The 26,360-nt window shown below is 40.2% G+C and overlaps 1 protein-coding gene across 2 annotated transcripts in view; it reads left to right on the top strand.

The window, feature by feature from the left end:
* The window catches only part of rgs7b (regulator of G protein signaling 7b), a 405,937-nt gene that overhangs the window by 311,997 nt on the left and 67,580 nt on the right, over positions 1-26,360 (top strand). For both annotated transcript variants that reach the window (XM_048536139.2, XM_048536137.2), the window contains exons 6-9: positions 1,817-1,868; positions 12,064-12,128; positions 17,072-17,148; positions 18,418-18,499. In XM_048536139.2, the coding sequence (XP_048392096.1) occupies positions 1,817-1,868; positions 12,064-12,128; positions 17,072-17,148; positions 18,418-18,499 (276 nt within the window). The remainder of the gene's footprint in view (positions 1-1,816; positions 1,869-12,063; positions 12,129-17,071; positions 17,149-18,417; positions 18,500-26,360) is intronic.

Raw genomic sequence — 26,360 nt, forward strand, 5'->3', positions numbered from 1 at the left:
AGACAATGGAGATGGAAACCTAAAATTATAAAAACATGTTGATGCGGTTACGTGAATAAGTATAATTGTGGAAGTGAATTTCAGTGTGGGAAAATGTGAGATTTGGAATTGAAAAGGATGGAATGAATCACTTTCTAAATGACAAGAAGCTAGAAGCACTGGAGATTCAAAGAGACTTGGCAGACCCAGGTATGCAGATAATTGCACTTTCATAAGCAGGCACAGATGAAGTTAATGGATTTTATATCCAGAAGACTAGAATACAAGGAGGTAGAAGCCAATGCTTCAGCTGTGCAGAGTCCTGCTTAAACCCTGTGGATTACTGTGACCAGTTGTAGGTATGTTTGCCTCCACGAGAGTGCAGAATAAACTGAATGATACCTGGATCCCAAGGATGATACTTTAAGTGAGATTAAACCACCTGGGGATGGTGATCAGACACCATGGGCATCCACAGCACCAAGCATCCATGTCCAGTTCCAGCCTTGGGTGACTGTGTGGAGTCTGCTTGTTTACATGGATTTCTATTCGGCGATCCAGTTTCTTCCCGCAATCCGCAGGTATGCAGGTTAGATAGATTGGCTATGCTAAATTGTCTGCTGTGCCTAGCAATGTGCAGACTAGGTGGATTAGCTGTGGTAAATGTGGGGTTATAGGGATAAGGTGGGGAGCTGAGTCAGGGTGGGATGCTCTTTAGAGGGTCAGTGCATCTTCAGATGGGCCAAATGGCTTCCTTCCACACTGTAGGATTCTACGTACTATATGATGTATTCACTGAAACTTGGATTAAAGTGTGATTTGATCAAAGATATTAAGGAGAACAACTAACATAGCTATTATGTCCATAGTGGTGGAGGTTTGGTGGGGTGGTGTTGCGGGGTGGAATAGTCTGACACTTCCAGACTGAAATTAGGAAATACTTCGATTGAGAAAAAATAAGTTTTACACTGCAACATATTCCACAAATGGCTGTTATTTTAAAATTAACCAAACATTTGATCATCAGAGGTAGATCGCTTTCCCATTAAGCAAAAGCACTAAGGTAATGGAGCAAGTATGGAATTAAGTTAGAGCAAAGCCATGAACTCTTTGAATAGTACAGGCTCAAAGCGAAAAGTGCCTCTTTCTGTTCATATTTAACTATCTTCCACCTAGCATCACATGAAAGGCCCCTATACTTAAATCTGTTTCAAACAAGGTTTACACATTTGTTTTGAATATATCTGAAGTCAGGAAGATCGAAAGTGATTCATCCAATTCCACATCACTCCAGCCAGCTGCGACCATTCTCTGCTCTGACCAATGCAGTTCCTCACTCACCAGAGCTACTGCCTGAGTGGTATGCAACCCTAAATTCAGTTTCAAAAATGGGCAGGCTGCTTTAGCACAGACATTGTAATGCCAGTGATAACAAAGTAGGGAGCTGGATGAACACAGCAGGCCTAGCAGCAGCTTCTGTGCTCCTAAAATGCTGCTTGGCCTGCCTTGTTCATCCAGCTCCACACTTTGTTATCTCAGATTCTCTAGCATCTGCAGTTCCCATTATCTCTGATGCAACTTTTAGGTCAGTGTAAGGATTTCCTTGTGCTTGCCACCCAAAACAGTCTCCAGAGGTATCATTTGTAAATCTGAACAAGGATTTAATGCAGCAGCAATGAAAGATTAAATTGCATTAGTTGTTTATTTTAATAGAAGATTGTTTCTTACTATAATGATTGTTTCTTACTATAATATTTGAAAACAAAAGTGAATGATGATCCATTGCTTTCCAAAGAAATTAATGAACTTCAAATATGTTGTTCTTTGTTTGCTGCAGACACCATATTTTTGGCCATCAAACTGTTGGGAGCCAGAAAACACCGACTATGGTTAGTATTTATATATGGTATTTTATTATTATACACACAGGAGACGTCATAATGCAAAGTGTATGAATGCTTGGTTTCACGTTAGTAGATTATAGCATTTAACCAGATATGTTACAAATAATTATTCACAATTTTAACAGATCACTTAACATGGCACATTTAAAATCCATAACTTGCCTTTATATTTTAGTACCTGCAGAAAGCAACAGCCAAAAATGATACAGAATAAGAAATAAACTGTTGTTTAATTGAAGTTGTTACAGAACTCCATTTTTACTAGTGTTGACCCAAAAATAAATTGTTTCTCAATTATCTCAAGTTGTAGAAAATAAGTCAGAAAAGACTTTTTAAAAGTACTTCGGTCATAAAAAGGTAAGAATGACAAAAACCCATTGTGTCATTTAGTTCCCATAGCAGCATTCGGAATTTTTTTATAGGTGGTATTTCAATTTGTCAAGGAGATGTGTGGGTTTTGAATGCACCAAATGTTAGGATTTCACCTCTGTGTAACTTTAAAACAATTCCCTTAAACCCAAAGGCAGCTGAATTATATTGGTGGTGCATAGATGCTGAATATTCCTGAGTTAGTTATAAAGGCGCTACCTGATGCTAACTGTTCATACTTTAAGTTGGCATGTCCTCATGACATCTGTGTATTAGTGTATTATGTACATGGTTTTCTTTACAACTCGTGGTGTTGGGTTTTTTTTTTCCTCAGGAGGATGCATGAAAATTCCTGTGTGATCATTCTGAATAAGTGAGTTCCCACGGTGAACTGAATGATTGGGAGGCAAAATGTTATACTTCCAAACGAGCATAAAATTGAGAGTAATCTTAGCGGGTGAGGGGCCCAAAAACTGAAAGCTTGCCTACCTTCTGTTTTAAGAAGGAATTAAAATATTATGGAATAATTTAAATACTTATTGAATAAATTGTTCCCAGTTTAATGCAGCCCAAGCATTTTGATGGTGGTCACAAAGACTGCACGTGTTAGCAGGGTGTGTCGGGGGCCTCAAGCCGAGTCGTGACGAAAAGTACACTAGGGAATACACGGCTGCAGCAAAATCTTTAGGACAGGCTTGTGAAGTTATCCAGTGTCCAAGTATGATTGATTCTGCTACTGCGGAGTGAGAGACTCGCTTGGAAGAGGGGCATAAACCAAACAGGAACCCCATCTTAGGGCTGAGATAACAAGATGTAGAGCTGGATGAACACAGCAGGCCAAGCAGCATCAGAGGAGCAGGAAGGCTGAATTTTTGGGCCTAGACCCTTCTTCAGAAGAAGGGTCTCGGCCCAAAATGTCAGCCTTCCTGCTCCTCAGATGCTGCTTGCCTGCTGCGTTCATCCAACTCCACACCTTGTTATCTCATTTTCTCCAGCATCTGCAGTTCCTGCTATCACTGAAACTATTTTAGGGCTATCTGATGCAATAGATGCCATGGGAATACTCGACACTGGTGGAGGTTCCTCCAGTAATGAAGGGGAGAGAAAGAGAGAGAGAGAGAGAGACCATCAGCAACATGTGTCATGATGTCAGCATAGGCTCAGAAGAGGAATGGGGGGAGTATCAGAGTGGGCACTACCCTAAGGGATGGATTTACACACAGCACACTACACTAACTACCTTCAGATAAATGAATGCTAGTATCACAGTATACTTTATCGATCTAGGGAGGAAGTAGTGTTCATATGCCTCTTGATTGGTATGGATATCTGTTCAAATCACCTGGCTGGCTGTTGGATTTTGGAGTAAACTTAGCTTTAATTGTAATAAATATTATTGATTATAATTATAGACTGAGTTTGAGAGAGCCAGTGTGAAAGTTTACTAGTCCTAATTATTTACAAGACCAATTTCAGATAAAAATATGATTTCACAAGTTTTACAGAATTATTATATTTTCAACAGAAGGTGCAAAAGAATGAATACTTAATAAAACTGATCTTCTGTCCATACACTTTGGGATGCCACACTCAACACTGGTTGGCTGGACACTGGTCTCTTGTTGTGTTCTGTTGACTGAAGTTCTCTGAAGGTCTTCAATAACTTTTCTTGTGAATCAAATCACTAAAACTCAGGCCTACGACCCTTATTTAGCCACTGCCCTGTCAATGATCAAAGGTATTCAAAACTCAAATTGGCTCTGAAGTGCATGAACTGTGCATTGGCTCAACAATACCAATTCCTGATTGGCCATCTTAGTGATATTACTATATATTCTCCCCAAAGCCATTCTTTAAATGGCAGGCAGTTTTTAAGATTATACTTTCTGTGACAGCTTGTTCCTCTTGGCTTACCAACTCCATGGATCTCTACCAAGATATGGTGGCACCAATGAGCAATTTATTTGTCTGCTGAGAGTATTTAGTGTCACCTCCCAGTGATTAAATATCATCCTAAATGTCTCAAAGGATGGAGCCACGAAGGTCAAAACAACTTCAAGACTGTAAAACTCAAAAACCCTAATTTCAAACCATATTGTAGATATACAATGATAAGCCTGTTACGTTATTTGTTACAAAATGAAACCATTTAAAAACATTGCTGGGTCTTTGAATAAAGGCCTTTTAGTTTACCTCAAACCACTCTAACATGTGTTAGTGTAAGTTCCAATTAACCTGTTCTATAAAAACAGCATCAAAATCATAAACCTTAGTTTTGAACTGGGCCATATGGCTTACGTGCTTAAAAAAAATTCTCTGACAACTAACTCCAATTAAGTAATATATAATTTAATTCTTCACTTGCTTAATCAAATCAACATGATTAATTGTTGAAGAACTTAATACCATAAAACCTATTTAATGCCACTAACAGTGAATCTGAATTTCTGTGCATCCAGGTCTTAGAATCCCTACAGTGTGGAAACAGGCCTTTGGGTGCAATAAGCCCACACTGATCCTCAGAGCATCTCACCCAGACCCATCCTCCTAAACCCCACCTAATCGACACATCCCTGAAAGTTTTTGGCAATTTAGCATGATCATTCCAGCTAGACTGCACATCTCTGGACTGTGGGAGGAAACTGGAACACCCAGAGGAAACCCACACAGACACAGGGAGAATGTGCAAACTTCACACAGACAGTCAGCCGAGGGTGGAATCATACCCAGGTCCCTGGCACTGTGAGGTAGCAGTGCGAACCACTGAGCTACCATGCTGCCCCTCTCATGAGTGAACTCATGACAGCCATTAGGCATCCAGGGTTTCAGGGAGATATGGCCCAGTTCACAACGAAGGTTACAATGCAGTATTTGTTCCTACTGCAGTGATGATTGCAAGAATGGTTGGTCTGCACAAAATGTGACTCTGCTGCCTCAGCCACTCTATTGCCACCCTCCAGTATACCCCAGGGTGTGTTCCTTGATCAAGGTTGAGTGTTGTCAGCCTCACAAATCTGACATGGCAAAGGTGTCCTTGTGCATTAAGACCATGAAGGCCATGTTGTTTCCTGTGATGATGAGTTCAGCAATGACCCTGACAATGGATAATATGAATAAGACAAGAGCCCATGGTGTTTGAGAAATATATTCACATGTACAGAGACCGACGAACGAATTAGGAGAATTGGGAGAGGGGAGTTATTTTCAGGATGGCAACCTGTAACTAGTGGAGTGCCAGATGTACCAAAGCTAAGTTTGTGGGTGACACAAAAATAGATAAGAGGGTAAGTGGTGAGGATGACGCAAAGAACCTGCAGAGGGATACGCACAGATTTAGTGAATAGGAAAAAACTTGGTTGGTGGAATATGTTGTGAGGAATTGTGTGACTGTGCACTTTGACAGGGAGAATAGAGGTGCTGGATGTTGTTTAAATGGAGAAAGACTGAAGAAAGCTGCAGAACAGTGATTTAAAGAGACCTCATTCATGAATCACAAAAAGCTGTGATCCAAGTGAAGCAAGTAATAGAGAAAGCAAATGGAATGTTGGCTTTTATTTCAATGGGAAATTAGTACAAAAATAGAAAAGTTTTGCTAAAATTATACAAAACACTAGCCAGACCACAGCTCAAATACTGTGAATAGTTTTGGGCCACTTACTGAAGGAAAGACATATTGGCATCGGAGGCAATCCACAGAAGGTTAACTGGGCTGATGCCAAATATGGAGGGACTGTCTTATGAGGAGAGGTTATGTAGATTGGTCCTGTACTCGGAATATAGAAGAATGAAAGACAAATTTGCTGAAACATACAAAATGCTTTGAAGATTTGACAGGGTAGATGCAGGAAGGTTGTTTACCCTTTTGGGCGAGTGTAAGGCCCGAGGGAATATCACAGAATGAGGGGCCATACAGTTAAGACAAAGATGAACAGGAATTTCTTCTCTCAGACAGTTGTGGATCTGTGAAATTCTTTAGCACAGAGGATTGTTGAGGCTGAGTTGTTAAGTATATTCGAAGTTGATACAAACATTTTTAATAAGTAAGGAAACCAAGGGCTATGTGAAAAAGGCAGGAAAGTGGAGTAGAGAATTATTGGATCAACCATGATCTCATTGAATAGTGGAGCAGACTTGATGGGCTGAATGGCTCCCATGTCTTACAGTTTTATGATGATTGACTTCTGTCCCAGCATACAGACAAACACTGACTATGACCGCAAATATTTGTCTCTGATAATGTTTCATCACAACAGTTCTGAAGAAGTCATACTGTTACCTTTGTTTCTCTTTTCACAGAAGCTGCCAGATCTGCTGAGTTTCTCCAGCACTCTGTATTTATTTCAGATTTCCAACATCCACAGTATTTTGCTTTCAATCACTGTTGAGCAGTCAGTGGAATCTCATGATCTCCATCATGGAAAATTCCTTGCTCATTCATCAGCTGTTGACAAGTTTTATAGTGTGTTGATGGATGGCAAGTCTTATTGACAAAAAAAATGTATCAGCAGTACATTGATGATAGTTGAGATACAGTTTGCAATTCAATCTATCTATCAAATTTTCTTTCAGTTACTTAATGATGTTGACAATGGTATTGAACTAAATCAACAGTAAGTGTTATAATCTTTGAATCACCAAAAGGAAAAGTTAGTAGAAATAAAGCACTGTTCTGCAAAGAAATATTTTAAACATTAGCAAAGAATACAATTGGAGTTCTGATTTCTCTCCACAGGTGCTGCCAGACCTGCTGAGCTTTTCTAGCAATTTCTGTTTTTGTTTCTGATTTACAGCATCCACAGTTCTTTCAGTTTTTACACAGTTAGAGTAGTTAATCTCGGACATAGAAGCATGGCAGACCATATTCCCTCCACTGAGCCTCTCCTTGAAATGGTGCTTGGGCTGGCAGACTCTAGTAATCCCTTGAGTGATGCTAGTAGAAAGCCTATGCTCTGTTAGGGCGAGGCAAAGCCCGTTTGTGACAAGATCCCAGATAAAAGAGATCAGAAGACCCTCAGCACCAGACAAAGGGAAGGAACACTGTGCGCGACACTTGCTGCATAGGCAGAAGAAGGCTGCAGTCGCAAAATGATCCCATTCGTCATGGTTTGACTCTGGTAATCTGGGCACCTACCTGTAAATCTCATCAATGACAGTGAACCCAAAGTCTCCATGTTAAAATAAAGTCTATGAAGGCTCATGTCAAATGATGTAATGATGGAGAATAGGTGATGGGGCAGGGATATGAACTTAGAAGTCATTTATCAAGAACCTGCGCAAGGGCAATTATTAACCATCAAAAAGTCTGGGAAAGCGAAGAATATGCTGAATTTCCACAAGTCCTATGCAGAGACTGACTGAAGAAAGAAATGTTGGAAAGAAAATCTCTCTTTTAATAGAACATTCAGAGCTGTAAGTTCACAGCAAATTATTAGTCACTGAATGATGACCCTTACGATCACAAAGGAAACTCTTGAAAGAGAGAGCAGAGATCTCAGTTCAGGTATGGAAATATCAATCTTAGGGAGGCAAGCACTTTTCAGTTTGGAAAGATCAACTCCTGAATGTTTATGACCCTTCGGTGAATAGATTACAAATCAATGGGAACAAACATAAACCATCCACTTCTGGCCGTCCAAACATTTTGGCTGATTTACATCAAGCATTTGCTTTACAGTGTTCTGAAAGCTGTGCTGTTGTCCAATTTACAGGCCAGGATATTCTGCGGCAACTTCCTATAGATCCTGATCCAGAAGGTGATTTTGATGTTGTTGATAGTGCACTACTTTCTGAATGAATTTCTGAGATGTTCTTTTCTGCAGAAAAGCAACCCTATGCTGAGACAAACACAGAATCGATACAAAAACAGAAGTTGCTGGAAACGCTCAGCAGGTCTGGCAGCATCTGTGCAGGAAAAAAATCAGAGTTAACGTTTCGGTTCCGGTGACCCTTCCTCAGAACAGAACTGATACAACTGCCTTCAGAAAAAGAAATTCCAACCTGAGGAGTAATGGGGGAGCCATTGTTCTCTCATCTCTCTCTCATCTGTGCTGTGACTGCTGTCCTTTCTTCTTTTCATCCACCTTTGACCTCAGACCACACCACAGGGAGGGTGGCTCAGTGGCTCAGTGATTAACACTGCTACTCCACAGCACCAGGGACCTGGGTTCAATCCCACGCTCAGGTGACTACCAGTGTGAGGTTTGCACATTCTCCCCATATCTGAGCTGTTTTTTTCCGGTTTCCTCCCATATTCCGAAGATGTGCATTTTAGTTGGATTGGCCATGCTAAAGTATCTGCTATGTCCAGGGATGTGTAGGTAGGTGGATTAGCCATGCGAAATGCAGGGTCACGGGGATAGGGCATGGGAATGACTCTGGGTGGGACACTCCTTGGACAGTCAGTGTGGAATTGTTGGGCCAAATGGCCTCTTTCCACATTATAGGGATTCGTCTGGGTGTGAGTGGGAGAATTTATACTTTCCTTTTCCATGTGTTATGCTTGCTCAAGTACTGCAAATTTGCCACTATATTCAGGTTTTTTTTTGTGATCGGCCCTCACTGCTGTTACACTTCAGTTCTTCAGAAGTATCGCAGCCCAGGTGTCAGCTTTTAATGCTTTTGGCAAAATACATAGAGTGATGGTGATTGTGAACTGGGGGTGGTGTGTCTTATTAGTAAAGAGCTAAATATAAATGATTAAATGTTAGTGTTTAAAAAGGGCTCAGGGAAAGAACTTGGAGAGATCTGGAGTAAGTAGTTAACTCCTTTGCTCTAAGAATAGCTATGGAGCATTGCATAAGGAGTTATGTCATGTTAACATCATGGAACTGGAATCCAAATCTATATGCTATGAGGAATGGTCTCTCTTGTACAAAATGTTGTTCACTTAAATCTAGTTAACATTTACTCAGTGGAGTATAGACCTGATCTTCTTACTACAGAAAGAAAATTTGCAACAAGCAAGCAAAATGATAAAAACCAACTAAAATGCAATTCTGATGGAATTTTTCAAGCCTGGTGGGCTTTCACTTGCATGAAGGCTTGATATAAAGATCCAGTAGATTTGGGAGGGAGAAGAACTCCCCAGGCATGCTTCGCTGCTTTTATTGACTTGATCAAAACAAATTGTGAGGCTCTGTGAAGAGTAATCCAAAGATTTGGATATAATTGTGGAAGATCTCAAACACATACCTTCAACATCTGGTCTGCAGTGATGCAGGGCTGCGTGATAGCTCTGTAAGCTCAGTTGGCTGGATGGCTGGTTTGCAATGCAGAATGACACAAACAGTACAGCTTTAATTCCTTGTGGAGGTCATTAATAGAGTTCTTGCCTTCTCAACCACATTGGAGGTGTGGTGACTCTCACCACTGAATGTCTCTCCTCTGTGACTATGGAGACTTTCACTTATTTGAATGTACCTGATAGTGGTTATTTGCCTCAAAGATCAGTTAACCCCTTTTACAGTGGCGCAGGAGTTGGTGATGACAATTACTCTGTTCTTTAGGGCTCTGTTGACTTTGGAAGTCTTTGTTGCTAAATAAAAACCTAAAAAAACTGCGGATGCTGTAAGTCAAGAACAAAAACAAAGTTGCCGGAAAAGCTCGGCAGGAGTTCAATGCAGATAAATGTGAGGCAATTCACTTTGGGAAGAATAATAGGAAGGCAGAACACCAGGTCAATGGAAAGATTATTGATAGTGTGGATGTGTAGAGGGATCTTGGTTTCCATGTACATAGATCCCTGAAAGTCGCCATCCAGGTTGATAGTGCTGTTAAGAAGGCTTACAGTGCGTTAGGTTTTATTGGTAGAGGGATTGAGTTCCGGAGCCGTGGTGTCATGCTGCAACTGTACAAAACACTAGTGCGGCCTCACTTGGAATATTGCGTGCAGTTCTGGTCGCCCCATTACAGGAAGGATGTGGAAGCTTTGGAAAAGGTGCAGAGGAGATATACCAGGATGTTGCCTGATCTGGAGCGAAGGCCTTCTGAAGGAAGGCTGAGGGACTTGGGTCTGTTCTCATTGGACAGAAGAAGGCTAAGAGGGGATTTAATAGGGACATACAAGATGATCAGAGGATTAGATAGGGTGAACAGTGAGAGTCTTTTTCCGAGGATGATGACATCAGCTTGTACAAGGGGGCATAGCTGCAAAGTGAGGGGTGATAGATTTAAGACAGATGTCAGAGGCATGTTCTTTACTCAGAGAGTGGTAAGGGCATGGAATACCCTGCCTGCCGATGTAATTAACACAGCCACATTAGGGGCATTTAAACAGTCCTTGGATAAGCATATGGATGATGATGAGATAGTGTAGGGGGATGGGCTTAGATTAATTCATAGGTCGGTGCAACATCGAGGGCCGAAGGGCCTGTTTCTACACTGTATTGTTCTATGTTCTACGTTCTATGGTCAGTATTAAATATAATCTAGATGAAAAATCTTTAACCTCAGTCACCCCTGTGCCACAATTAAATTGCCCACCATAGATATACGTTTTCTGCAGCTTGTGCATGATTGCAGCGTCATTGCTCATTCTGCAGTAGCTGTGCAAATCGCTCTTGTTCTCTTTAGTTTTGCATGAATGCTGATAAAATTCATATTAATCCACACCTGATCAACAATTTTTTTTAAAAGTCCCTTGTAGGTTAAAGAAGAGGCCCTTGAATATGTTGAGAATTTTCCTTATCTCTCTCAAAAGGCCACCATTGATGAGGAGATCCAACACTGATCCAGTGTTGCCTTTAAAAGCATCAAAACATGGTAGTCAGAACAGGGATGAGGTTTGGGAAAAATCATGATAGATAGCTGTTTGTAGCTTAGCCTGCACTGTAGACAAGAAAGAAGTTAAAATATGTTCAGCTGACCTCCTTTATAGAATAACCATTTGTAAATGAGTCATGATATTCATTGGAGATTGAATCCAGGATCCTTAGATAGGTGCCATAGCGCAGCTGAGCAGTTTATCCTGGCATCTGGGTACAAGCGTATAGCAATGCTTGTGACAAGGAAATTACCAGCACAGAAATTCCACTCACCATTCTGTTCTCTGTTTTGCTCTCCAACATCACAGGCTATAAGCTTGAAAGAAACAAAGGTTCTGCCAGAAACCCAAAGTAATTGAAATACCAGCCTTTCGGAGTCCTGCATTACATTAAAATCTGAATTACAAGTTTTAACCCATGGAGATTTTCCAGCTATATAGTGATCCATAAGCAGAGGGATAGAGGGTTTTGCAGGGGGTTTGCTCATCAAGGCAACCTTCCCTAATTGGTACTGTAACATCAGCAGAAGGTCATCAGAAATTCTATTCAGCCATTTGTTTGGATTTTCCAAATATCTTCCACCAAAGTTAAAGCAGCTAATGAGGTGAAAGAGTGAGGGAATTGGTGGGGCATACTTCTCCAATAAAGCCTCTTTGGAGATCACGTTTTCGAAACATGCCTAATCAATTGACAGTCGTGACACAGGGCAGCTAATTATTGTGCAGCACAGTTTAAATTGCACACCTTTATATAACCATTACAGTGTTCCATCAGTTTCATTTTTGTTTCTTCGAATTGTACTTTTTCAGCAGGAAGCCATTCTGTCTGCCATGCCCGCACTGACTCTTTGAAAGACCCATCCAATTAGACCCACTCTTTTCTTCTTTCCCCATAACCTAGTATATTTTTCATTTGTAAATATATATTAAATTCCCTTGTCAAAGTTGTTATTCAAACAGCAATCTGCTATATAAAAGTAACTCTCCTTGTCTCTCCATGGTTCTTTTGATCCTTCAAGGCTGCAATAATTATTTTTCTTTGATTCACAGCGGTTTACCTCTGCAAGCGGACGATGCAAAATAAAGCAAGGCTCGAGTTAGCAGACTATGAAGCTGTGAGTACCCTTTTGATGCGTTTGACTTGAATGACAGCATTTACTGACTGTTTGGATAAACATGGAATGACTCATCAAATATATGAGTATCATCATCATTCAATACTTAAAAATATCTCACACACTTCAGCTTGTGGAAAATGCCTCTCAAGCTTTTAAAATAGTTTTGAGTTTGAATTTTAAATTGCAGTGAACTGACGAATGCTCAAATTATGAAGTGCTTTAATCTGAGCTCCTACATTCTGATTGAATAAGACCACTAAAAACAAAGCCTTGAATTTTTTTTATGAAATGTCTTCAAAGATAGCACATGTCATAACAATGGAAAACCACTTTCACCTGGAAAAAAGACCCTATTTAAAAAATTATCGCTCAAAAGTACCGCTTTTATTTATTTTAAAAGTAATTCCTCTTTGAATGCAAACAACACAATCTTAGGAAATATATTTCCCAGGTTTTCAATAGCAGCTAGGGAAATGGGACTAAATTAACTGCTCATCCAAAAAACAGCATGGACAAAATGGGCCAAACGGCCTTCTCTTGGGAACCACAAATAATAGAAGCAGGCAGGTCATTATCAGCATCTCAAACCAGCTCTGCCATTTAGTGAAATCATGGCTAATTTTCCATCTCAATGCCATTTTCTCCACAATCCTCATACCCCTTAATAGCTAAAATCTTGAAATGTCTCAATCTCTATCTTGAATTATCCTGTAACTGAGGCTGCACAATCACTGCAGTAGAGAATTCCACACATTCACCACCCTCTGAGTGAAGAAAGACTTCCTCATCTCAGTCCTACAGAGCCTACTTTTTATTCTCATATTATGCCCCCTATGTTCAGACTCCCCTAAGTTAGAGGAGACCTTCTTTCTGAATGTACTTTGTAGAACCCTGCAAGAACCCTGTTTCCTCACAGAGATCATCTCTTATTCTCAGTTACTCAGTTGAAATATGCAAGATGTTTCCTCCAATGCATAGAATGGCCATGGAATAATGTTTCCTTTTGTGGAAATGGGGGCAGGTGGCCATAACTTGGAGACATGTTTTAAGTATAAGGGTTTCGCTCTTTTGCGAGAGAGAGGAGAAGCTCTTCGTTTTCAGACAGATGTTGGATTGTAAAACTCTCTTCCTCAGCAGATAGCAGAGGCTAGGTTCTTAAATTTATTTGGGGCTGAGTTGGGTACATTTCTGGTAGCCAAGGGAGTCAAGGATTATAAAATACAGACAGTAAAATGGAGTTGAGACCACAATCATATCTTATTGAATAATGGAGCAGGCTGAAACAGCCAGATTGAATTCTATTGCCCCTCGGTGTATGTTTATATGATTGTTCTAAATTCTAGAGAATATAGATGTAGTCTCCTCAACCAGTCCCCAGAAGACAACCCCATCATCCCAGGAATCAGATTGGTGAAAACTTGTTGCTCTTCCAATTGGACAATTATATCCTTTCCTAGTTAAGGAGAGCAAAGCTGTAGAGTTTAATTAATATGTAATCAGCAATTAATTAAATAATATAAGAAATGCGAAGGCAGGTAATGTGTGGCAACTGCAGAATGTGAGAGCTTTGCCCCTGTTTTTGTCCATACTACACGGTTGAAGGAAACTTCATTTCTATTGTTTCAATCCACATACATGCCTCAATCATGGTAATAGCCACCTGTCAATGATCATGGACCACATCAGAAGATTCTATCCTATGCAGTTTGACCATTTCCTGGAGCAAAAATGTCCAGGTATCTTCTACCTTCTTCATGAGTAGCAGAGTCATCATTTGATCATGGACTGCCTCAGTACCTAAATTTTAAACATTTTTTTTCTTTCATCTATTTTTCTAATCAACCTAATCAGAGATGTTATTACACATTTCTGGTGCAGGTGATACTTGAACCAGGGCCTCTCAGTCCAGGTGTAGGGACACTACTGCTGCACCACAAGATGCCCTGGCCTTCACATTCACCCTATCCTGCATGATCTGGACAATACTCAGGCTTGGGCTGACAAGTGGCAAGTAACATATATGCCACACAAATGCCAGGCAATGACCATTTCCAATAAAAGACAGTCTAATCACTGCCCCTTGACATTCAATAGTATTATCATAATTGAATCCTCCACTATCAACATCCTGAGGGTCGCCATTGACCATAAACTCAACTGAACTCACCACATGAACACAGTGGCTAAAAGAGCAGGTTAGAGGCAAGGAATACTGCAGCAAGTAACTCAGCTCCTGTTTCCCCAGAGCTTGTCCACCATCTAGAGGGATCAAGTCAGGACAATGATGGAATACTCCCCACTTAACTAGATAGTTGCAACTCCAACAACACTCAAGAAACTTGAAACCGTCCATGACAAAGCCTCCTGCTTGACTTGCACATTATCCACAGGCACCTACTCCCTTCAGCACCAGTGCTGTATTGCAGCTGTGTATACTATCTACAAGGTGCACTGCAGAATTTAACAGACCAAAGATCCTGAGACAGCATTTTCCAAACCCATGACAACTTCTGTCTGGAAGGACAATGGCAAGAGGATACATTGGAACACCACCACCTGCAAGTTGCCCTTCAAGCCATTTACCATCCTGGTTTGGAAATGTCCAGTATCTTTTCCCTCACTGTCACTGGACAAAGTCAAAAATCACATGACACCATGTTAAGGTCCAACATGTTTATTTGAAGTCAGAAGCTTTGGAATGCATCCCCTTCATCAAGAGCAGTGAGACAGAGAGCACACAGACACCAAGATTATACGCAGAGAAATGAAAGGCACAGAGATCAAAGGATCATACAACTAGTGTGAGTGGAGTGAACAAACCTAAAATGGCTGACTGACCGCCTTCAGCAGCTCTGTGTCTGTGTGCTGTCTTCTCATTTCATCTGACATACAGGCTGTGCTCTGAAAGTTTGCGATTTCAAATAAAACTGTTGGATAATAACCTAGTGTGTGTGATTTTTGACTTTGTCCGCCCCAGTCCAACACCAGTGCCTCCACGTCTTCATTGTCGCTGGGTCAAAATCCTTGAATTCCCTCCCTAAGGACATTGTGGGTAACCGTCCAATAAGTGCACCACAGTGGTTCAAGGAGGCAACTTTTTCAAGTGCTAGATAACAAAATGTGGAGCTGGATGAACACAGCAGGCCAAGCAGCAGCTTTTATGCTCCTAAGATGCTGCTTGGCCAGCTATGTTCATCCAGCTCCACACTTTGTTATCTCAGATTCTCCAGCATCGGCAGTTCCCATTATCTCTTTCTAGTGCTACATGGGATGGGATGTAAGTGCTAGCCAGCCAGCAATGCCCACATCCCACAAGTGAATAAAAAACCTCCATGCTCCAAGAACACTGCATAAATATCAAGCCTCTCAGCTCACTCATTTGCTACTTTAAATTGATGATTGCTTATCAATTTCATACGAGCCTCATTTCACCTTATTATAGTCTTGATGCAAACATGGACAAAAGAGTTGACCTCAAGAGGTAAGGTGAAAGTCACTGCCCTTAGCATCACAGCAGCAGATGACCAAGTATGGCAATAAGGAGCAAGAGCAAAACTGAAGGAAATGCAAATCAATGGAAAGCTCTTCACCAGTTGTGTCAAACCCAGCACAAAGGAAGCCAATCATCACAGACCAAGGATATCAGAATAGTGTCATAGGTCCAACCATCTTCAGCCACTTCAGCATTTAACTTCCTCCATCGCAAGGTCATAAATGGTGATGCTTGCTGAAAATTACATAATGTCCAGCACTGTTTGTGACACCTTAGATAACGAAGCAGCCCTTTCAAACAGCAAGACCAGGACAACATCCAGGCTTAGGCTAATAAGTGCTACGTAATATGCACAACACACAAGTATGAGACAATGACAATCCTCAACAAAAGAGAATCTAACAATCTCCTTAACAATCAACATCATTATCATCACGGAACACCCCACCATTAACAATTTAAGATTTAACATTGACCTAAAACTTAACTGAACTAACCATATAGATACTGGTCAGAGGCCAAGACTCCTGCAGTCAGTAGCTCACGTTCTAACTCCCCAAAGCTTGCCCACCATTTGGCAAGGCTTAAGTGAGGGACATAATATATAATGATATAATACTGTGCAGTTGCTTGGATGAGTGCAGCTCCAACAACTCTCAAGAATTTTGACACAATCCAGAACAAAACATCTCACTCATAGGGCACCTCATCCACCACCTTAAACATTTGTTCCCTTCATCATCGATCCACCAATGTATACAGCAGAAGTATTGAGTATCATCTGCAAGATGCACTGCAGCAATCCAAGAAGCCTTTCAGCATGTTCCAAACATTATTTCAATATAAAATAAGTCACTGTGCAAATATATATTTAATATCATATGATTGATTTTTCCTTGGCCATTATCAAGATTTGAAGCATGCCTGCAGTAAGAATTAGCATATCACACAAATAGATGCAATACAGTGACAGTTAGTTAAGAATTTTTCTAAAAGCAGTAACTTCCCATGAATACTGCGAGTCTATGACTTAATAAGCTTCAGTCAAAATGAAGATAATCCGGTATTTCTCTCATCAATTTCATTTGGACTACGCACTGCAGCAAGTGACTGAGATTTATTTTCCACATTATTTCTGTATAACCGTCCTCCACTTGCCGCATTTTACTGGAGAAACCATCCTGCTTTTTATCAAACAACCATCCTGCTTTTTATCAAACAACTCCTGTTGTTTGGATCATGAGTTGCCATTCCTCATGGAGACTCAGTTTAAATGGACTGTACTTGTTGTGAAGTAAACGCTGTTTGTTGTGAGTCACCAAATTAGAATAGCTCACCTCAAATGCAACAGCCAATACATTGTCTTCAATATTATTCACTGATCTTTCCATGAATTGGACGTCAGCTCTGCTCATCATACCTTTAACATGGGTTGTTCAATGTCTAGGAGAGCTTGGCCCGTCTACAGAGAGCATTTGCAAGAAAGTGGGAATTTATCTTTATGCAAGCAGAAGCACAAGCAAAGTGAGTATGAGAGAGTTTATTTTCTTTTTGATATCTTCCTATTTCAGTCAGTTCTCAGCAGAACCAATATATTTATCTGGCCCCACCTCCGTTAAACAGCATGGCTGAAAGTGCAATTACATGCAATCTTAACATAACATTTCATGCTAATCTGAAATGGAACCCAGCCCCAACAGTAGCCCATCACAATATTACCTTCTTCAGTTGATAGAACAATACCCCACCATTGCTAAAAATCTGAACTGCAAATTTGGTCATCTCAAAAATGGACTTTTCTCTATCTTCACTGGCCTCCCCGTCACCAGTCCTCATGCCCGCCAGCTCACCAGAACTCCGTATCACATCCCTACACCGAGGTAAATCTTTGCACAATCGTCAGCCTTAGAAGCCCTATGCTCTATCAGAGCTCAACAATTTTAAGGTCCTCATACTTATCGTTGAATTTAGGCATCCATCAGCTCATGCTGTGAATCAAGATTAGCCATCACTCTCTGAGATTCATCGTTAAAACATAGAAAGATAGAAAATAGGAGGAGCAAGCAAATTGGCCCTTTGGCCATTCCAAGCGGTCATGGCTGATCATCCAACTCATTTCCCCATTCCTCCCCATATGTTTTGAACCCTTTGTCTCTATGAACTATATCTATCTCCTTCTTGAAAACATTCAATGTTATGGCTACAACAGCTTTCTGTCACAAAGAATTCCACTGTCTGGGTGAAAAACTTCCTCCTCATCTCAGTCCTAACAGGAACATCCTGTCTGCATTTACCTTGTCCAATTCTGTTAGACTTTTATAGATTTCTGTGAGATCATCGCTCATTCTCCTAAATTCCAGTGAATGTAATTCTAACTGATCCAGTCTCCCTCCATACCAGAGTCCTGCCATCCAAGGAATCCATTTGATAAACTTTTGTTGAACTCTCTGCATAGCCAGAACATCCTTCTTCAGAAAAGGACTCAATACTCCAGGTGTGGTCTCACCAAAATCCTGCATAATTGCAATTAAACATCCCTGCTCCTGGACGCAAAGACAGAGTCAAAAAGCAGTGTAATTCTCTTACTTAAAACACTCTCCCTTTCTCCCTGTATCAAAATACCTCCTAAACATTAGTCTTCTGCCCCCACCCACCTACAATCTTTCTTATTCTACTTAACTTTCAGATTCTGAGGTTTTTCTTTTACATTGAGAAGTACAACTTAATAAAGATAACTTGTTGCTGGTGTGTCAAAGAGAAATAAATCTGATTATCATATTATTCATTTTACAGAGTTGATAAGAAAAGGGACAAAATTGAAAGAAAAATTCTTGACAGTCAGGAAAGAGCATTCTGGGACGTGCACAGACCCGTGGTAAGTAATTTTTGTATGTAAAGAACTGAAGCATTGAAAATTATTCATGATTTTTAGTTTTGGGCTAGTGTAGCTGAGAAACACAGGCATGAATATTGGAAAAGAACCAATTTATAAGTAGAACTATCTCTAAAACTGTTGCTTTCCAGCTGAAATGTTTGTCCAGTTATAGCAGTTCCTTATCTATAGGATTCTTGCAGCGCAGACTGGAAATAGCTTTTACAGTACTTTTTAAATGTACACAAATATCTGTACTGGTAAGTGCAATGGATATTGGGTTTTTCTGTACTGACAAAATGAGAAAATTCTTCACAGACCTCTACAAAGACAAGGATATTCTTTTGAGTTAAATCAAGTTTGATCATGTAAAATTGAAATAAATTTTTTATTTTATCTTAAAAAAGCTGCTGAAATGTATTAATTCAATTAGTGGCCTAAATATGGATTGGATTATTAAAACTGTAATGCTACCTCCCAAACTGGACAAACCACAGCGCAAATCATAAAGGTGACAACATGTTCTGTTGACCATTGTTAGTGGTATTTTAACAAGAAAGGGGCACCAATTTAAGGTGGGAAGGCAATTGCCTAGTGGTATTATCACTGGACTGTTAATCCAGAGACCCGGATAACATTCTGGGGAGCTAGGTTCGAATCCTGCCACGGCAGATGATGGGATTTGAATTCAATAAAATATCTGGAATTAAACATCTAATGATGACCATGAATCCATTGTCGATTGTTGGTGAAAACCCATCTGGTTCACTAATTTCCTTTAGGGAAGGAAACTCTGATCCTTACCTGGTCTGGCCTACATGTGACTCCAGACCCACAGCAATGTGGTTGACACTGAACCGCTCTCTGGTCAGTCAGGGATGGACAATAAATGCTGCCTAGCCAATGAAATCCTCACCCTGTTAATGAATAAAGAAAAAAAAGACTGAGATAAAGAGGAATTTCTTCTCTCAGAGCGTTGTCAATCTTTGGAACTCTTTGCCACAGAGAGCTGTGGGGCTAGATTCCTTCTGTCTGCTTAAGACTGACATAGCTAAGTTCTTGATCAGTTGAAGATTCAAGGCTTATGGGGAAAGGGCAAAAAAGTGGATGTGAAGAATGTCAACCATGATTTTATTGAATAGCAGAGCAGGTTTGAGGAGCCAAATGGCCTACTCCTGTTCCCAATTCTCATAGTCGTATGGTCTCAACTAGTGCAGAATGAGGAAGAATGATTAGTGACCACATCACTGAATACCTTCCCATTCTGCTACATGTCAATCCCTTGTGAGATCTTAAGGCGAGCATTGGAGCTCTTACACAAATGAACGTGAACACAAAAGTTACATTTTAATATTGTAGCATTGCAACGTTAGGTTTATTAGGACACAAGACCAGATACAATGAGTGTTACTGTATTATCGTCCATCAATGGAAGGGCTAGTGGGAATCTGCAATGTATAATGCAGTTATCATGTAATCAGACACTTAACCTGGAAATTCTTAGGCTCAGTAGGGTAGAACACCCACCCCTGAAACTTTTAGGAGGCCAATAGCTGTCCAGTACTGGCAGTGCCACCTAGCATGCAGCTAATGATGGTCTTAGAGTCTTGGAGAGATCAGACATGGATTGACAATAGAGAGAAGTGTGGGCAAAATTGTAGTCATAAAGAGAGGCTGGGGGCAGGAGGGTCAACACTAAGAACTATGGAGTGGCCACTTGCTGGCCTTGCATTATGCTGGCATATGATGCTTTTCCAAACTACAAACATTTTGCCTCTATGCAGCCTATATCATTCTGTTTCCTGCCTTTTCATAAATATGTCAAGATACCGATTAAATATTACTATAGCATCTACCGTTACCACCTCCTCTGGCAACGCATTCCAGGCACTCACCACCTTCCATGTTAAAAGCTTGCCTCTCACATCTCCTTTAAACTTACCCTTCTTTTACCTTAAACCTGTACCCCATAGTAATTTACATTATCATCCTTGAAGAATGACACTTACTATCTATTCAATCAATGCCTGTCATAATTTTGTAAACTTCAATCAGGCTGCCACACATCCTTCAATGTTCAAGTGAAAACAAATCAAGTTTGTCTAATCTGTCCTCGTAGCTAATACAGACCAAACCAGGCTGCATCTTGGTAAACTTTAACTGTAACAATTTCCTCCACAAAGCTTCCACATCCCACCAAAACTTTACACAGTATTCCAAATGTGGCTTAACTAAAGTCCTATACAGCTACAACATGACTTGCAAGTTTTTACACTCATCAATGAAGGCAAACATGCCATATGCCACCCAGGTCTGTCAACATGGTAAAACATTCCACATTGGACAGGGCTTTACCTGCATATCTGTTAACTTGGTCTACTGTGTCCAATGCTCCCAATGTGGCCTCCTCTACATCGGTAAGACCAGGCGGAGGATCGGTGACCGTCTTTTAGAGCATCTGCACTCCGTTCATGACAAACAACAACACCTTCCAGTTGCGATCCATTTTAACTCACCGCCTTCTCTGAGTGATATGTCCATCCTGGGCCTCCTCCAGTGTCAAAATGATGCCACCAGCAAACTAGAGAGCAGCACCTCATATTCCGCCTCCGAAGCCTACAGCCTGATGGCCTAAATATGAACTTTACCAGATTCAAAATCTCCCCAACCCTGGCCTCAGCCCACGACCAACCCTCCCTCTCATCCCCGCCTCCTTGACTGACACAACCCGTCCACCTTCTCTCCCACCTATCTGCCCCTCCCACCTCACTGACCAATCCCCACCACACCCTATCTGCACTCACCTATCACCATCCTACCTACCTTCCCCAGCCCCACCCCTCCGCTCTATTTATTTCTCAGGTCCCTTCCCCCTCCTCATTTCTGAAGAAGGGTCCTGATTTGAAATGTCAACTTTCCTGCTCCTCTGATGCTTCCTGGCCTGCTGTGTTCCTCCCGCTCCACACTATGTTATCTCTGGTTTTCGTGATGAACTGGACTGTGTTCACAGCTCTGTATTTTCTTGTGATCTTGGGTAGAGCAGTTGCCATTCTTAGCTCTGATGCAATCAGATAGAATGATTTCCATGGTGCATCTATAAAAATTAGTCAGAGGTATTGTGAATATGCTGAATTTCCTTAGACATCTGAGGAAGTAGAGCCATTGGTGTGCTATTCTGATTGCTGTGCTAACATGGATGAACCAGGATAGATTGTTGGAAATACTATTCTGAGAAACTTGAAGCTCTGGACCTCCTCTAACTCATTTTTCTATATCTTATAAGCAACAGGGGTCCAAGCACAAATTCCAGCAGAGCATCACTGGTCATAGATGTCCAGTCAGAAAAATACCCTTCCACTGCTACTCTCTCTCTTCTATGACTCAGACAGTTCTGTATCTATCTTACCAGCTCACCATGGATCCCATGTCACCTTTTGTGTTAGCCTGCATGAGACACCTTGTCAAAGGCCTTGCTAAAGTCAGTATAGACAACATCTACCATCATGTCCTCATCAATCATATTTATCATTTCCTCAAAATATTCAATCAAGTTTGTGAGACATGACTTTTTCTTTCTCAACCAATAGTCCTGTTCTGGTAGTAGGCAGTTTATTTAAGGTCAAAAGGTGCCAGATAATTTTGATTACTGTCAACAATATTGTATTATTTTTCAAAAAACAATATCATTATGGTTCTGGGAAGTGTGTATAATAAGTTGAAGTTGTTGGCCTCAAAAATCAGTAACAAAATCTTCAATTATAATGTTTCAGCAAGCAAGTTAACTACCTTTTGGAGGAATGAGCAATGCAGAATTGGACATAGGGATAATAACCTGTGCTAAAAGCTTAGAAGGATGGCCAAAAGTTATTCATTCCTTTTGCAGTGCAGTCTCAAGTCTCTGTTGTAATATTTGAAGCTATCAACTCCATCATAAATGCAGAAATAAAAGGAACCTTTGATAATGTTCAGCAATATATTTTAAAACAGTTTGCAATCTTTTGTATTCAGCGTATGACATACCTCTTTGCAGCAGTGGATTTGCCACAGTTAAAATAAGCATTCCAATATATTTACGTAGTTTTATCTCACTTTTTTTTGTAAGGTATTTTCATGCATCTGGTGGTTGCATCCATTGGGAAGTAGAAACATAATGTTTGTGGTGCAAAATATAAGCCAAACAATTCATTCGCTAACAACATAATGTTTTCAGATGGACCAGCAAGGAGTTACTTCTTATGAAATGCATATTGGTGCCTGTGATACGTTTGTTTAAGAAATCCATAAAATATAACTAAAAGGTATTCACGTTACTTCCTGCATGACCGAAGCTGGTCAGCAAATCAATATAAAATGGATGCTACTGCGTAGATTTAACTGTCTAAGAATTAAATTATTAAATAGGGTGGAAATTCAGTATCCTACTAATGTCCAATTTACAACAAGTGCTTTTAGAGCCCCAGAAACATGATGCATGTGCGCGCACACACACACACACACTTGTGGGTGAATTACACTGAGCACCTTACTGATGAGGGCATTGGCATGATACATTGAATATTCACCAGAGTAGGCAGTTCACGAAGGTAATTAGCATGCAAAACTGATTTGATGGCAGTGGTGCTATTTTGAAGCTCAGTTCTTTAGCCAACACATTCTCTCAACAATCCACAACTGAGATCACATTCGGGAGCACGAGGAGGCACCCAACCCCTCTGCAGCACTATTTAAAGGGATCATCAGCTGCTTATCGATTGGTTATCAGTTAATTTCTTTTGTTTGTTTCTACAATTTTGCAAGTATTTTGGTGCTTTCGACAGTTGTTTCAAGTTGTGAGCCTGTGTGGCATAGTATGAGCTGCTGAAAGATTCTCTCCAGCTTTAAGCTTTAAGATTTCTGCATGAACTACTTCCTACTATATCATAGCCCTTGGAATGCAGCAAGACTTGCAGAATGAATAGTGGTCATGCGAAACAGACTAGTTGCTAGAAGAAAGAAGCTGAAGAGGTTGGAGAAATTTTATCCATTCAATAAATATTTTTTTTCACTTGGACTTCCATGAAAAACAATGTATAAAACACTGTGCTTAGGTACAGACATCCTCACTGAAATATGCTGACATCCACCAGAAGCAATGCTAGAAGAAAGTTGCATAATAGCTATCAGTTACTGCTAGTCATATTCTACACTGTTAATGAACCTTCTTCCTGCTTTTCAAGTAAACTGAGTTGACATGATCAATCTGTGTTACTCACAACATCAGAGAGCACACCAAACAATGCTTCTCAGACACTGAAGCAATCTATGTCCACACAACACAGCAGGGACAACATTCAGATTTGAGCTGATAAGTAGGAAGCAACATTTTTTTGAATAAATATCAGGCAATCACCATCCCCAACAAGAGAAAATGCAACCGCCTCCCCTTGACATTCAACGTCATCACCATCTCTGAATTCTCCTCACTATCAGTCATCCCAAGAGTTACAATTGACCTAAACTGAACTGAACCAGCCATATAAATACGGTAATTTAAAAAGCAGATTAGAGGCTGGGAGCCTGCAGTAAGCAACTTACTACCTGATTCCCAGGACTGTCCACTCAGTTAGGAGTGTGACATGATACTTTCCACTTGCTTGGATGAGTACAGCTTCAAAGCCATTCAAGAGGTCTCATGCTGTTGTGAACTAAACAGTTTGTTTTATTGACATCACATCTCCCATCTTAAACATTTATTCCCTGTAACATCGGTGCAAAGTTGCATCATTGTGTACTATTTACAAGATGCACCGTTGTAACACATTAATCGTCCTTTGACAATATCTTCCAAAATCATAATATGTACCATCTGGAAGGAATGGGAAAAGTAAGAGGTGTAATTTCACACCAGCTGCAACTTGTAAATCAGAACAGATTGGATAAAAGGGAAGTAGAACGATAGGAAGAAAGTTAGGTATGAAGATAATGTCAACTTCAATGCTATCAACCTAATGCCTGGCCATAATTCAAATCCCAGTACTGATTAGCATTGTCTTGACCACATGTGTTTGGCTATGTAGCAGAGCCTGTTCTCTTTCAGCTGGCTCTTGCTGCCTCCAGTTGTTTCTTTTTATTCATTCATGGGGCATGAGCATCATTGCTGGGACCACAGTTGCCCTTGAAAAGGTGGCAGTGGTCAGCCACTTTGTTCTTTAAGAGGAAAGTGTGGCAGTGAGTGATGTGAAATGTGTTTTGGTGACATGTCTATCAATTGAATATTTGACACTGTCTGCAAGCTGTGAATCCTGAAGCAGTACTAATCATAATCATATAGGGTGAGGTGAAGCTTATGAATACTAGGTGTGCACCCTGATTGGTAAGTTTTGGTAGCTGAGCAATACAGGCATAATGAATTGAGCAGTGTGTGAGGCTTGTGCTATAAATGGTAGGTTAGTTAAATTGAACATGGATTCACTGACCTTTACCACTCAAGTGGAGGCCATTGAACTTTGTGCTGCACTGTATCCAAATCTACAAATCTGAACTTCTGGCATTGACTGCCACGGATATGTGCTCTTTGTTTCCAGTATGTCTGAAAGACTTCTGGCATTCAGGGCATAGCTCTTACTTTCAACCTCTGACTTGAAAGGTGGCCAGTGCATGATCAGAAAACTTCTGTTTCCCAGGCCAGAGTCATTTCATGCACAACTGCTAGCTCCTGCTGCAGGTCAAATGCACCCTGGCTTTATGTGGTCCTTAAGTAAAAGTTTTGACTTTGAACTTGAACTGATGCTTGCAGCTGATGAACTTTATGATTAATGCTGGCTACACACTGTAATTATTTTGAAAAATAAGCATCATGAAGTTGGTTCACCAGTTGTTTGAATTGAACCGTACAAGTTAATAATGTATCGCGATCCCTGTATGTATTTTTAGGGGTTTTCCAATTTTATTCCAATGATTTTTTATGAATTCTCAAGTTGTGTGCTTGTTTTGTAAGTATTTTCAATTAAATCTTCATGAAGACAAATCCAAATCAAGCTGAATTTCTGTATAGTGTCACACTATGATATTTCATGACAGATTCAATTAGAACTTACATGGTTATAAGTAATATTGTTGAGTCAGATGAATTGCTCTCCTGCCTTATCCACATTGCAAAGCATTTGTATTATATAATATCCCACAGTGGTATAAATTTGATTTAAATACATAATTAAATTATATTAAAATTTAAATTGCATAACTTAGGGAATCAAAATTGATGTCTGCAAATGGCACAACTTGTTGGTAACAGAGTAGTAAAATTGTTCACATCCACAGGAGTACTTGTGGACCTTAAACATTCAATTCTGTGCTTTCGCCACCTTCAATTTTCTTCATTTTTCTTTCTTTTATGAATATAACAACAGAAAGCTACAGGAATTAATTAAAAGTCTGACAACTTGCCCTTGATGACGCAGTGCCTGTATTAATAACTGGCTGCTAACACATGGTGCAAAGCAATGACTGGATTCTATTTCTAGAAATGCTAGACAAATTGCTTGACATTGCTTCCATTACATCTCAATAAAGTCATAAAACCAAATGAAATAGCAATCTATAAAAGCTTGTCACTGGAAAATGCAAAATTTATGAAGCTATTAAAGTTAATTGTGCTTTATTATTGCTATAATTAGTATTCAATTGGCTTAAGAAAACAATGTATTCAGAAGGTTATTTTCGTTTAGTTTTAAATGTTAATTATGTCCTTTGAAGCTATTTTGGTGATTAATATTTTCTACCTGTTATGCAATCCTAAATCTATACTACTTCCAATCCCTTATGTTTGAATTTAGTTTGTTAAATTCCTTCGTGGGACTTCTGTCAAAACCCTTCTGGAAATCCA

The sequence above is a fragment of the Stegostoma tigrinum genome, chromosome 9 (assembly GCF_030684315.1).
Source record: "Stegostoma tigrinum isolate sSteTig4 chromosome 9, sSteTig4.hap1, whole genome shotgun sequence".
NCBI classification, from domain to species: domain Eukaryota; kingdom Metazoa; phylum Chordata; class Chondrichthyes; order Orectolobiformes; family Stegostomatidae; genus Stegostoma; species Stegostoma tigrinum.